The sequence below is a fragment of the Pyxicephalus adspersus genome, chromosome 6 (genome assembly GCF_032062135.1).
Source record: "Pyxicephalus adspersus chromosome 6, UCB_Pads_2.0, whole genome shotgun sequence".
Classification (NCBI taxonomy): Eukaryota; Metazoa; Chordata; class Amphibia; order Anura; family Pyxicephalidae; genus Pyxicephalus; species Pyxicephalus adspersus.
This window is the reverse complement of record NC_092863.1, coordinates 17,706,508-17,720,455: the sequence shown is the minus strand read 5'-3', so window position 1 is coordinate 17,720,455 and position 13,948 is coordinate 17,706,508. Positions and strand designations below refer to the sequence as shown.

The 13,948-nt window shown below is 38.3% G+C and overlaps 1 protein-coding gene and 1 long non-coding RNA gene across 2 annotated transcripts in view; one reads left to right on the top strand and one right to left on the bottom strand.

Moving 5' to 3' along the window:
- CDC6 (cell division cycle 6) overlaps positions 1-1,542 on the top strand; it is a 5,559-nt gene extending 4,017 nt beyond the window's left edge. Inside the window, exons 5-7 of the mRNA XM_072413691.1 lie at positions 5-125; positions 651-748; positions 1,037-1,542. Coding sequence (XP_072269792.1) covers positions 5-125; positions 651-748; positions 1,037-1,193 — 376 coding nt within the window. The 3' untranslated portion in view covers positions 1,194-1,542. The remainder of the gene's footprint in view (positions 1-4; positions 126-650; positions 749-1,036) is intronic.
- Positions 1,543-3,121: 1,579 nt separating this feature from the next.
- Positions 3,122-13,948, bottom strand: part of LOC140333265 (uncharacterized) — a 33,339-nt gene continuing 22,512 nt past the window's right edge. Inside the window, exon 2 of the long non-coding RNA XR_011921311.1 lies at positions 3,122-3,397. This is a non-coding gene — a long non-coding RNA (uncharacterized lncRNA). The remainder of the gene's footprint in view (positions 3,398-13,948) is intronic.

Below are 13,948 nucleotides of genomic sequence, written 5' to 3'. Positions count from 1 at the left end.
TGGATTTGACAGACCGCATCCTGCCCAGGCTTCAAGCTCGCCCTCATTGCAAACCTCAGTTGCTTAATTTCTCTCCGTACACAAAGGATCAGATTGCCACTATACTCCAAGACAGGCTGACACAGGTATGGTTGTTGGCTTGTACGTTGTCTTTGCCCACTATTGTAAAGGCAAGGTTTATTTAAAAGAAAAAAAATTAAGAAGTGCAGGATGTACCGATTGTCCCCCTCATAAGACACACTAACCAAAAACTTGTATCTGTAAATAGGCCCTTAGGGGAATCCCCTGAATTCTATTATTTGACTGCAGGCTTGTATTCCTGTGGACCACTACCATACTGACCCATTTTTTTCAAGTTGTGATTGCTTTCAAAGGCACATTAGAGAGTGCTTATATGCAGCCTGTCTGTGAATTCTATGCCAGGTTTCTGCCTTTCTCTAAACCCCAGCCAAAATGCCAAAGACCACCCACATTTAGTATGTAGTAAGTGTTATGGCAGTCTAGAGAATTGGACCTATGGTTCTGCAAGGATCTGTTCAAGTGTAATTCCTACTTTGCCATTGAGAGTTTCAGCTTGCTAGATCAAAATAGGAAATTGTCTTTTGTGAATTTAATAAATTGATTATATACTCCCTCCTATTTGTCTACAGGTGTCTGGACAGGTTCTAGATAACGTGGCCATTCAGTTTTGTGCTAGAAAGGTGTCGGCAGTCTCTGGTGATGCCCGGAAGGCTCTTGATATCTGCAGGTAATTGTGAATTTTTGTTGTGTGCATTTATTTAACTAAATCCAGAATTTTTTTTAGAAATTCAGCCAACATTTTTAGTGGGGGAAATTCCTGTATATCTTAGTGGTTATCCTTTCCTTCTATTCTGTTTCATAGTTTTAAATCATTTACATCTCTGACCTGTCTTATGTTTTACTAGTAGACTGGGGTCATTGTGTTATATTTAGTTTTGAACCTGTGTTGTTGACCAATAAATTCTTTAGGTTTCTGCTGTTTACATGCAATTCTAAGTGTATTTCCTATTTCCAGGCGAGCAGTAGAAATAGTGGAATCGGATGTAAGGAGCCAGACTGTCCTAAAGCCTCCATCTGAATGTAAGTACATGTTTATTTCTGCTCGGTTTCCATACAAGTATTGGGGCCCAGTGAGTGGACAGGATGTCGCCCATTTCCTGTGTGGTCCTTAGTCCCTGTATAAATGATGCGCTTCTGTTTTTGCCTCATTATGCAAACATCAATGACAAACTTAGATACAAACGCTCATCCAGAGCAAACGTTTTCAGCTAGAGCTGGATAAAGTGCCATTCCTTGGGAAACCTGTACCTTCCCAGCATCATGTCTAGTCACGTGCCTTCCTATAACATTGTTTTTTCCCCCCCTTCTGTCTGGTTCAAAGAACTTAACAAATAAAGTCAAGTTGGCAATATATTACCTTAATAGGTTATAACTTTCCCACTTGACTGAACATAACACAATACTAGTGCATGCTTAGAACGTGAACTGTTCATGCATGGGGAAAATGTTTTTTTTTTTTTTTTTTTTTTTTTTTTTTTGGGTGTTAATGACGCATTAGAACATTGCAGTGTTCCCAATGATTTTTAGAAAAGCAAATTTGTATTTTTAGCTAATAAAAAAAAAAAAAAATTTTTTTTAAATAAATACTAAAATCCAACTTTCTGCTGCCTTTGTTTTTATTCCTCTCTCAAAACATTTTTGGTTGATAGAAAAAAATTGAGAGCTGACCTTTATCTTCCCTTTTCCTGTAAATTCTCGTTGCCCATATTGACAAGGACTTTTGAAGCACTAAGCAGTCTAAAGCCGCTTTCTAGTTACATTGAGATCAATGGCTAAACCCAAGGATCATCATCAAAGTCAGTTAGCATCTTAGGTCGTAGTCAGCAATGGCATCCTCCATGTTTCTCCTTAGCTATTACATTAAAAAATGTGTAGCCACAAAGTTAGACAGAAATTCCCAAAAAAAGTTTGAGTGCATTTTAATGTCGCTGGATATTTTCTAATAGTTTCAAACGTCAGTAAAAGGAATAAGTGCTGTATACACAGTACTGATCATTTTTTTATGGAGGAAGTAAGGGGAGCAGAAGACGCCCTTCTGTGCCCATCTCCATAGGAAAGCACAGTGGTCATCATTGTACACAGATGTACAATAGATTTTCATGATTGCTTGTCTTCGGTAACAATTAAAGCTTGTGTACGTAGCCTTAGGATTCTTGTGATCAGGCTCCTACTCATCTGAGATGGCATTCTAGACCAGATTCTCTCGCTTTGCTATGAAGAATTTATAGGTGGTACTTTTAGGTCAAAGTCCTTGAAGTTGGTGGGTGAAGTAGTTCAGTGTAATTTTGGTACATATAACAAAAGTTTAAAAATGATATTAAATACAGCACTAAAAAGGCTTCTGCATCTACAGTAAACTCAGAAACCACACTGTTACTAGCACTAAAATACAATAATTGAACACTACCTGAAATGTTTGCGTTAATGGTCACTTCTCCCTGCTAAACAAAAGATTGCAGTAAATCAATAATGTATATTGCCTCTCTGCATATGAAGATTGTCAATTTTAGAAACATCACTGTAGCCTTGCTGACCTAATCCTAAACTGATAGTGTGACAACATGTAAATAAATTTATATGCTATTACACAGCATCCTTTTTATTGTAATAACTAATCAAACATAATTGCAATGATCAAATCCAATATCTTCTATGCCGATTCTCAACAAATAACCTTTATTCCCTGTGGTCTGGTAAATTAAGTTTTTAAAGTTAAATGTTCTATTGACAGTAGACGTTTTGATTAAAAGGGGTGCCCTATGCTTATTTTACAATGTTCTCAGAAAATGTCCTGAACATTACACAAATCTGCTTTTTGGTAGCTTCAAATCTTTCTTTGCAATGTAGTGGACCTTCCCTAATATTTAGCACAGAGGTTCCTGCATACAAGAAAATCCTCTTTGAGGTCAATGGTAATTGTGATCAAGTGCCACTGTGCACTGCCAGAATCTGGAAGGCTGACTTTGCAAAATGCATTTTACTGTGCAAAGGTAAGCCCAACAGCTCAATACAACACAAGTAAACCAAATTATTGGAACTTATTTTTGAAGATGTTTAATTGGAGCATGTGTAGTACCCATATCTTCCAGCAGATGGTGATAGTGTCCAGATGTAGACATTCTCTTGACATGTCAGAGAGGCTGTGATGTTAATTTGAGTCTCAAGATAAAGTCTTACTTTTCTGCTTCTCCCTGCCAAGGGAATGAGCAATCCAGCTGTTGCAGGAGACAGCCCAAAATATCACTTACATAATCCTTAATAACCTGACCCTATAGTGCCAATCTTCTTCAGGTCACCATTGCTGATTGACTTCCTTCTAAAAAAAAAAAAAAAAAAACATTTTTTTTTTTTGCAGTTGAAGCCTTTTAAAAGTAGAATTGAAGGTTTTCATAATTAAAATTCTGGTTTTATTACCACTTGACTCTACTCCTGCACTGACCTCCTTATACAAAATTATTAATATATATGTTTAACCCTTTCTGCATGTTAAAACCTCAATTTCCCATGCCCAGATGTGGGTGCATAATTACTTTATGTACATGTGACATTTCCCATTGAATCTTGGACATGCTTGAACATTAGGCGTGCACGCTGTACATGTCCCTTGCAAGGTGCATTTGCAGCAATACTGGTACTGGAAAAATGGGAATTATTTTCTATATCACTTTCTGCTATTGCAGGGCATGCCTCCCCGCACCCAGTGATAACCTTGTGCCTCTTAATATAGACATGGTGTCACTGATGCAGACAGGATAGGTCTCGTGATAAATATAATATTTTGTGTAATAAAATAATCTGCAGGGAAAAATAAGGAAACAAAATCAAGTTAGGCTATGCCTAAATGTAATAAATATATATACTCAAGTATAAAATGGGGTTTGTTTTCACTTGAAAAGGCCATGAGAAAAATAAGCTTTTTTTATTTATTTATTTATTTTTTTGAGTTACACCACTAGATGGCACTGTCACCATTTAAAGTATATACCGTAACTTAATTCTATTAAGTTATATACTTTATAATTCTATATATAATTCTTATTAGGGTTTGTCACACACTTTACATGAGGACACAGCACAATCTACTGGTGGGCAATAAAATGTACAGAAGATCATTTAGGAGCAAGTGACCCAAAAAAACTGGGAGAAATAAGCGAAAGACAAATAAAGGATCTTGGAACGTTATAAAGAATGTTTATTTTATAGCCGTAGATATTAATATTTATTATGTGCTAAAAAAGCACATATGATGTATGGCTGGAAATTTTTTTTTTATAGTTATGTTGAGGGCGGGTGGATTTGCCATCTTGTCCTGGGAACAGGAAGTGCGTGAACATATCCAGGTTTTATTGCTTATGAGCTGTTTAGGGGATTTGCCATCACTTCCTGGTTTTAACTACCCCCCACCCAAAAAAACTTTAGTTAAACTTGGACAGACACTAACAAGCTTTTACTGTGCTGTGTTTGTAATAATAAACCTTAATTTTTTGCAGCCTATTTCTGTTCCATTTACTCTGCAGCAAAGTGACTGAACACAGTTAATGAACAGAAAGGGCCTGTTTATATGAGTGCTACTTAGGGTTATTAAATAGGGTAAAATGCACTTACAAAATACCAAATCAGAATGAATCTTTTAAGATTCTGAACATAGGAAAATCACTAGTTGCTATGGCTGCATTTCTAAGCCCTCATCTGTTTTATTGCTGCAAATAATCTCCCATTGCTCAGACCGATCAGAAAGACATCATTTAGAGAAACGCACGTCACCGGAGGCCTCTTAGGTGTATTTTGGGCTACTAATTCCACAACAACTGCCCAGCTCAGTTTATCATTGCTTGATTCCCTGAATAGCTCAGAGCGGTGTAGTATATATTTATACTTTTATAGAGAAACTCCAGACATCAAGTACAACTAATTACTGTAGTTGTAATAATATGATGAAAACTATGATGTTATATAGTATTATATAAAAATTAAGGTTTAGTTTTGAATTTTTTTAATGCCATTTTTTTTTTTTTACTCAATTCCGTAAAGTAACCTTTAGGTTTTTTATACATGGTGTCCTTGTGATATTTAGCTTGTAGAGCAGGCTATGTTTTGTAATAATTAATCAATATGGTGTAGTATCAGCTGGGCAGAGCCATGGGGGGTGCGTTTCTATTCTGATCATCGAGCTGTGTGTTGTGTTACGACTAGAATAGCAGGATATCATACACATACATACATACACATAAACATACATTTGTATGTTTATTTGTAATCCACAAATAGTTTGACAGGGCCATGGGTGTAGGAATAGGAGTTGCAGAAGTTGCAATTGCATCTGGGCCTCTTGTACCAGTCTTGTTTCTTAAGAAGAAACCCAAAGATGTCCCCGCTTGATCCCCCAAGATTGTCCAGTTGTACCAATTGGACCTTTTAGTGAGCGAGGACAATTTTAATAGTGGTTTAATTGATAAGTGATTATAGTGTACAGAAGTGTGTGGACAAAATATGCAAAATGTGCTTCACCCCTCCTAGCTGACTGTTCCATTTTAGGATCCCTCTATCTTGGCTGATCGTTCTTTACTGGCTGACCTCTCTATTTTGGTTGACCTATCTAGCCAGGCTGTGAAACATTCATCCATTTTGGCTGCCTCCTCTATTCAGGAAAGTTGGCAGGGACGCTGCAGGGAGCAGGAATACTTTCCAGTGCACTGGTAAATAGACCTCTCTTTTCATAATGATCCCTCCATGGTTGTTGTTGGACAAGTTCTGCCTATCATTGCTATTATCTGCACATAACTTTTATTTGACTATGACCCCTGCTTTTTCTGCTGTTCATGCCACCACTGCTGTCTCCAAACAACAGTTGCACAACCCTGCTCATTGTTTACTACATACTGTATAAACTCTCTAACAGAGCAGATTTACCCCCGTGATGAGCAGCAGGTGTCTATATTAGGAATAGCACAGTGTGTTCTCTACTGTTATAGTAGTAAATCAGTAAACTGAGTACAAATACCCACACATTTGTTCATATTCAGTGTTTTATGTTTACCTGGCATAAATAAAATGTTCATTAACAGCCTGCAATTGCTTGAGTTTACTTTTACCTTGATTGTAATAAGCAGGGCCTTTAAAGTGTTTCTTAATGGGATATTCTGTACACTACTGTATGTGCTCTAAGGCTTCTAACGGAGACTAGAAAGCAAAGACTTAGGCTACATACACGTCAGATGATTCTTGCATTAGTATTAGACGGAATCTGATGTGTGTACAGCACTCATCCGACATTGTTCATGGATCCGTCCTGGCAGATCTCCATCTAATGTTTTTCCATTGTCATTTGGCTTGGTATGGATTTCCTGATACCCTGTACCTGTAATAATGTCATGGCAAATTGGAATAAACTTGAATTTAAATTTCTCTTATTGATAAGACTATGTTTTCTAAACAAACACATTGTTGCCCATGTGGCTGTTTAGATTGGTTAAATTAGGCAAAGCAATATTTTACCATGCTCACCAGGCATCATAGCATAGATCATAAAAATATATCTATACCATGCAATGGCTTATTTGTTCCCCCCGGTTATAATAGATGACATCAGGGCAGTTCCATTTTAGTACAGTTTAAGCATTTTTAAAGCATTATGTAGTGATTCAGCTTAGTGGTGGATGATTCTAACAGTTGGTGATTTATGGGTAATGCATACGGGAGGTATAGGTGTTGAAACTTCTGAAATAGGTATGACTATGTCAAGGGCCCCATAGCATAGCTGTAAAAGGGCCCTAAAGGCACCCCCTCTGGGGATTGTTTTTCATACCTTTAAAAAATTCTTCTCTATGCAGTCTTCTAGTGTATTCATATTTATTGGGTAAATGCTAAATCTACCAGCATAAATTGTTTTGTAGAGAGACAGTCTATAGCAAACACATGATATGATTATGCCCTAGGACCTAAATAATGGTTTGGAGCACAACAGTCCTCATTTGGCTCACCAGCTGTTCACCCCCTCAGTCCTGGCTGCAAAACATCCCTACATCTGGGCTGACCCCTCTATCCAGGATAGCTGGCAGAGACGCTCCAGGGAGCCAGGAAAACCTTCCACTGCACTGGTAAGTACAGTAAGTGTCCCTCACACTATATAGGTTGGTGCACAATTGTAGTATAATGTGTATAGTCAGTTAAGAACAACAGTATAACTAAGCAATTTATATATAGTATATATTCTACAAGCAATATTCCCAGAGGCACTCCATCTTGCTCACATACCTCCTCCTATCAAAATATTTATTTCCTTGCTCTGGAATGTGTTTTCCATCTTTGGAATTTTTGTGAAAGGCTTAATAAATTTAGATGCATGTGATACAGTTTTCTTTTGGAAGCCACAAAAATGAATGTATGCTGGTTTATAAGGTTTTTTAAGGTGGACCTATCACTAAAAGTTAATGAGAACCATTCCTGACCTGGTTTCTATATTATAAAGCCTGCTTGGTTGGTGTTCTGATCCTTTGCCTTTCATATCTTCTGAATCCCTGACTTCATGATATGTGTATTTTGATACAAGATATTAAATCTTTGAAATATCCCTGCCTATTTCCCCTTTTCTATTGTGTGCTATATCCCCCACCCATCTTAGATTGTAAGCTCTTCTGGGCAGGGTCCGCTCCTCCTCCTGTGTCATTGTTTGTATCTGTCTGTCATTTGCAACGTATATTTAATGAACAGTGCTGCATAATATGTTGGCACTATATAAATAATAATAATATTGATAATAATGATCTCCCATTACCCTCCTAATTTTTAAGAGGGGCTAAGACTTAGCACACACTTATGAATTAGTCCCAAAATAATTAAAATATTAGAAATGCGTTTTCATGTATTTAAAGCAAACATGCACTCTTGCACCATCTGAGCATGCAAGTTTATGAGCTGGGCTTATTTAAAATACAAAACAAAAGCAATTGGTTTTAAAAGACAATTGCAAGAACAAGCTAAAAAAATGTGGTACATTAGGGGAGTCTATAGATGTGTCCTTGTTTAGCTGGTAATGACCACATCAAGTGATGGTTATCTCATGTGTTGTCTAAGCCATGAACCACTGGTGATCTGCAAGAAAATTTTGGTGGTCCATTGCTTTGGACGGTGCACCCCCAAGTGGGGTCAGGAGCAGGACCCCACTGGGGGGCGGGGGCACATCGGCCTGAGTCGCAAACCATGTTCCCCATACAGATCCCAGGCTCATGGTGGTGGGTGAGTTATGTCTCTGAACACAACCTGCGCACTCTTGGTGGGTTCTGGCATCACAACGTCACTCTTGGGAAACTTTCTTTCCCTTTGAGTGACACACGGCTCCCCGCACATGCGCAGCCGTAGCCAGTAAATGTAGTGGTCTGTGGGTCTGAAAAGGTTGGCGACCACTGGTCTAAACTGAGTACAGGGTGTTCCTATGGATTTTCCTCTGCCCCTGAGTGCAGATTTATTTATTTAATTTAACATCAGAATACAATTTTAACACATTTTAGCTCTAAAGGAGCTACAGATTGATTATTTTTCAGAATTCTACTGACACACTCGAAAAGGAAAGCTTGGTGGAAACCAATTCACCATGTGGTCATGTTGCTGGAGTTCCCAACTTCTTCACCAGTTTAACTTTAACTTCTCCTATTCCATTTACATAATGTAACAACTTAGCGTTAACTTAAAGAATAACCTGTTAGGGTTCTGATGGCTCTTTCTAGATCACTCAGTAGCACCAACATATCAAGGGTTAGCACTCCAGCCTTTGCACCGCTAGGTCCCAGGTTCGATTCCCAGCCAGGACATCATCTGCATGGAGTTTGCAGGTTCTCCCCGAGTCTGAGTGGGTTTCCTCCTGTACTTGGGTTTCCTCCCACATCCCAAAAGGTTAATTGTCTTCCCCCTAAATTGACCTTAGACTACATTCATGACATATGACTATAGTAGGGACATTAGATTGTGAGCTCCTGAGGGACACTTAGTGACACCACTATGGACTTTGTACAGCGCTGCATAATATGATGGCACTATATAAATACTGTAGAATAATAATCTTTTTTTTCCCTGTAGCTTGACTGCTCCTGTTGACGCTTTCATCCCTAAAAGAAACTAGGTCGCACACACAGAGAGACACACACAGATCAGTAAACCGCTTCCCATGGGGTGATATGGGGAATGAATTACTGGAACATTGGCTCTGATAGACGAAGATATAGGAAGACTCAGCAGGCTGTGGGCAGTATGCAGGCAACTTAAAGTGAAGGTTTAGATGTACGGGGTAGTGATACGTAATGTGGGCACTAACTGGCGTTGTATATATGAAAGACAAATCTCAGTCTATTTAAAGGGCAGAGTAGAAGAACTGCAACATGTTTTGCTTTAAAGGCTTTTGCAGGATAATTTTACATCAACATGCTACACAACCCAACAACAACCCCTTTATTGGGGTTAAATAAAAAACTATTTGTTTGAATAGCCAACTTTACAATTTAACCTTATAGGTCACAAACCAAAAGACTTAACTCTAAACCATTTTCAGAGTCCATAAATCATATTCTCCACCCACCTTTAGGGGTGAGGTTACCCCAAATTGAGAAACTGGAGACAATGTCAGGTGCCCTGAGTAGCAGTAACAAGCAAAGCACCTGGAGAAGAACACACTAAGATGGGAGGGGGCCTGTGGGGCCACAACATTAGAGATGTGGCCCTTTAGGATTAGCAATGAAAGTACAACAATGACACGACCATGACCCAAAGGAGAAACCAATTTAAAGTGTATCCAATCCTGATGTTGTGTCTGCATTCCTTATATCCCTAAAATTACCATGCAGCCCCCTTTTTCTCTTTATAACTTAGGGGAAGTGTTCTGTAGCCCAGAGAGAGCTGGAAACAATGAAACTGACTACCCCAACGGGACCAAAAAAAATTCACTGTTAGGAATTACAAACATGTTTAGCTCCAAATACCTCTGGTATAGTGCCAGTTTGATCAGGTAACTTTTACTTTGTAATGTTTTTACATATGTATATGAAAATAACCCAATCACTGTATAATAATGTTTAAATGACTTGTGTTTTTAATTAAATATGTCCATGGGGACAGCCACCTTTGCTCATTACCAATGCAGATTTCCTGTTTGTTAATTCTGCACAGTGCTCATCTTTCTGACTCTCTTATCTCAATGCAAGTCCATCAGGCGGGATCTGCCAGACATAAAACAATAGACTATTTGCAGTCTTAGATGATATGAAACAGACACAATGCTTCTAGCATCTAAAGAGCAGCTCAAACTCAGGGAAAGCTGTTTGGGAGCAGAAATGATTTTATTCATGACACACCTTAGGTGCCTTATAAACATAAAAAATATTAATGTGATTTAGTAATGCTGATATGTGCATATTTGTTTTCTGTGAAGGGTGAATTTAAATCTTAGACCTATTTTATGCAGACGCCACCTTTGCTATTTACAAACTAATCATTATCCTTGCTTTGTCCTTTCAGTGGTCTTAAACATATTCCAGGTGAAGGTAGCACTTAGTGGAAGGAAGGAGAACGGTGATAGTCCACCTTAAAAAAAGTCAGCAATGGTAGATGGCGGATTTCTCTCCCAACAAGGTCCTAATAATAAATGTATCAGTTTTGTATCCAGAGTACGCCTTTAAACTCAAATTTTGCACAATGGCAAGGATTAGTTTATCATGCCATGTTTTCCTTTCACTTGCCGTGCCATTTTATTTGTGGAGATATATTAATAAACGTGTTCATTGGATGAGAGGGGAGAAAGTTATTTACATCCTTCATGCTTTAAAACTCCAAAATACATATTCGTGTCATCCATCCTTGCTGCTGTCTGAAACTAATTTGGTTTGACAGCTGCAGAATCACACGAACTATGGAATGGGAGATATATTGTATGTGTGGACAGTGGGGAGAGGCCGAGGAATTTTGTTGAAATATTGGAAGAAATATAGTAGCGTGAAGTGTGAGGATAGGAAGGAATACCGAGCTGAGAGCATTAAAAGAGTGATCCATCTCTGCAGCTCCTGCTTAATGTCTTTCCAAGTGGAAACATAGATAAGTAATGGTTACTATACAAGAGCACCTGTCAGCCACCCACAGTCAGAGCACCCTGATCACCAGCAATAGTTCATTTTATTCACTGTGATGTAATTGCGGTGACTATTTTGTGGGCTGCGACAGTTATCAAAGAAATAAGAGATGTAAACGTAAAGGACAAAACTGGAAAAACAACAAATAAAAAAATAAAGGAATGAAAAAATGATATCAAAATATTATATCAAATTACAAAAATTATTGTAATGATCTTAATCTGTAAAAAAAATAATGTGGTATGATCTAGGGATCCTATAGGGGTATTGGTATAATCTGTGGTATTTTAGGGGGCCTTAATTGATCTGGGGTTCCTGTGGGGCAGTGTTATGATCTGGGGTGCATGGGGGGCAGTGTTATAATCTAGGGATCCTATAGGGGTATTAGTATGATCTGGGGTATCCTAGGGGGGCACAATTGATCTGAGGTTCCTGTGGGGGAAGAGGAAGGGTTATGATCTGGGGTGCATGGGGGGCAGTGTTATAATCTAGGGAACCTATGGGGGTATTGGTATGATCTGGGGTATCTGAGGGGGGCATAATTGATCTGAGATAGCTGTGGGGTGTGTTATGGTCTGGGGTACCTGTAGGGGTAGTGTTATGGTCTGGCGTACCTGTGGGGGCAGTGTTATGGTCTGGGGTACCTGTGGGGGCAGTGTTATGATCTGGGGTACCTGTGGGGGCAGTGTTATGATCTGGGGTACCTGTGGGGGCAGTGTTATGATCTGGGGTACCTGTGGGGGCAGTGTTATCATCTGGGGTTTTTCCATCAATTGATATTTTCTCCTCTGATTGCACAGGCATATTCCAAGATGACAATGTCAGGATTCATTGGGCCCATTATGTGGGTGGTTCAAGGAGCATGAGACATCATTGTCACACATGGATTCTCCTGACCTTAACCTCAAGGAGAATATAGAGAAAACTTTAAGCAGCGCTTAACTTTCCCATCATCAATAAAAATATTAATGTGATTTTTTTGGGGGGGCCAGGCAGTGCATAGCAGTGTGGAAAGCTGGGTTAGTATCAAAGTGATGATTGTACTCTAAGTCCCCAACTCATTGTCTCTTTTATTGAATAATGCCTTTGTGATGTGCATCAAAGTCAATATTCCTAATTAAACCTGGTCTGCTAAATAATTAAAAAAATCAATGTATTTTTATTTAAAGTGTACCAATAGCTGCCAGTAGGTGGCGAGCCTTATCAGCAAAACCTTGCTATGCAATCTCATGACTGCTCAACCCTTACTTAGGGTGGCCATACACTAAAAGACAATAATAGATCACATGCTGGATGCAATAAAAATATAGAATATAAAAGCAAATTATAACAGCTCTCCCATTGCCTGGCAGTTTTTAGAGAGTGCTATTAACTAAATGTTGGATAAGCAGGTTAATAGGTGCATGGGGGTAACCATTTGAACTGATCAATACCACTGCTCGTGAACCCATTGACCGTTGAATAGACTCACTGACATCCTCTACATGTGATTTCCTTTCCCTACCTCCTTATTATTTTTATTATTATTATTATTATTATTATTATTATTAATAAACAGGATTTTTATAGCGCCAACATACCTCTTAGATTGTAAGCTCTTTTGGGCAGGGTCATATCGTACTCATGTGTCATTGCTTGTATCTGTTCGTGATTTGCAACCCCTATTTAATGTACAGCGCTGCGTAATATGTTGGCGCTATATAAATATAGTTTATTATTGTTAATAATACATGTACTGCTGTTCTGTTTGGACAGAAAACACAACATTTATTAAAGATAAAAAAAAAGTCCAAAAAAGTGTCACATTGGAATAGAACATGAAGGATGTGGTGTGTATAATGAATTCTCTGTTCCCCTGTTTTGCCCATTCATCATTCTAATACCATTGCGTGGTGTGGAATTAAAACAATATCACGATGAAAGGAAGTGCTATTTTTACAACTCACTTTTTCCACTTTCACCTCCTTCCCACAACTTTGATAGTTCTATAGATATATAGAGTACCTGTTTCTTTGTAGTTTAATTATCCACTAGGATGACTTCTTAGCTTTATACTACACATCATGTATGGGTGATTGTTATAATATTATTATTATCTTTGAGTTTTTGAGAAAGAATAATTATAGCAGAAGGGAAATTATAGTGCTTGTCCAGTTCTGCAATTACCACCTGCCTGAAATGTGAATTTCAAACTTTAGTTCAACCTAAAGGACTAAAATATGAAAAAATGGAGTGATGCGCTTCTTATGTCATATTTTGTAGTGGTATACATTTTCAAGTAAATTTGGATGAAATTTTTACATGATTGCACGTTTTCTCCTACATTTTGTTGTAATAAATGAGGATTTTGTAGAAGCCATTAAAGGCTGCTAGAAATACCTCTTGCCTAACTGATAAAACCAGTAAACGTTATCTAAATTTTAGGATAGTATGTATTCTTACCTGATTCTCTGTGTACTGTGTGTGTTTCATGCAGATCTATTTAATGTTAAACTCTGTGTGTGACTTCCTGTAAAAAAGACCATTCCTTACTGCTCTCTTCTCGTAAATGGTAACTGGTCTTGTATCCGGCCCTTTCTCTATTTTTCTACCACCGGGTCCCTTCCACGGTTCATTTCTCTGCTTTTCAGCACAGAAATGATGCCATTTCTACTTTATTGTCATTTTGCCATTTCCAGGTCCTGTCACTTTCACCTGCCCAACATTTCCCAAATCCGCCCCTACCTGTCCCCAGAGACCACCAAACTCCTTGTACA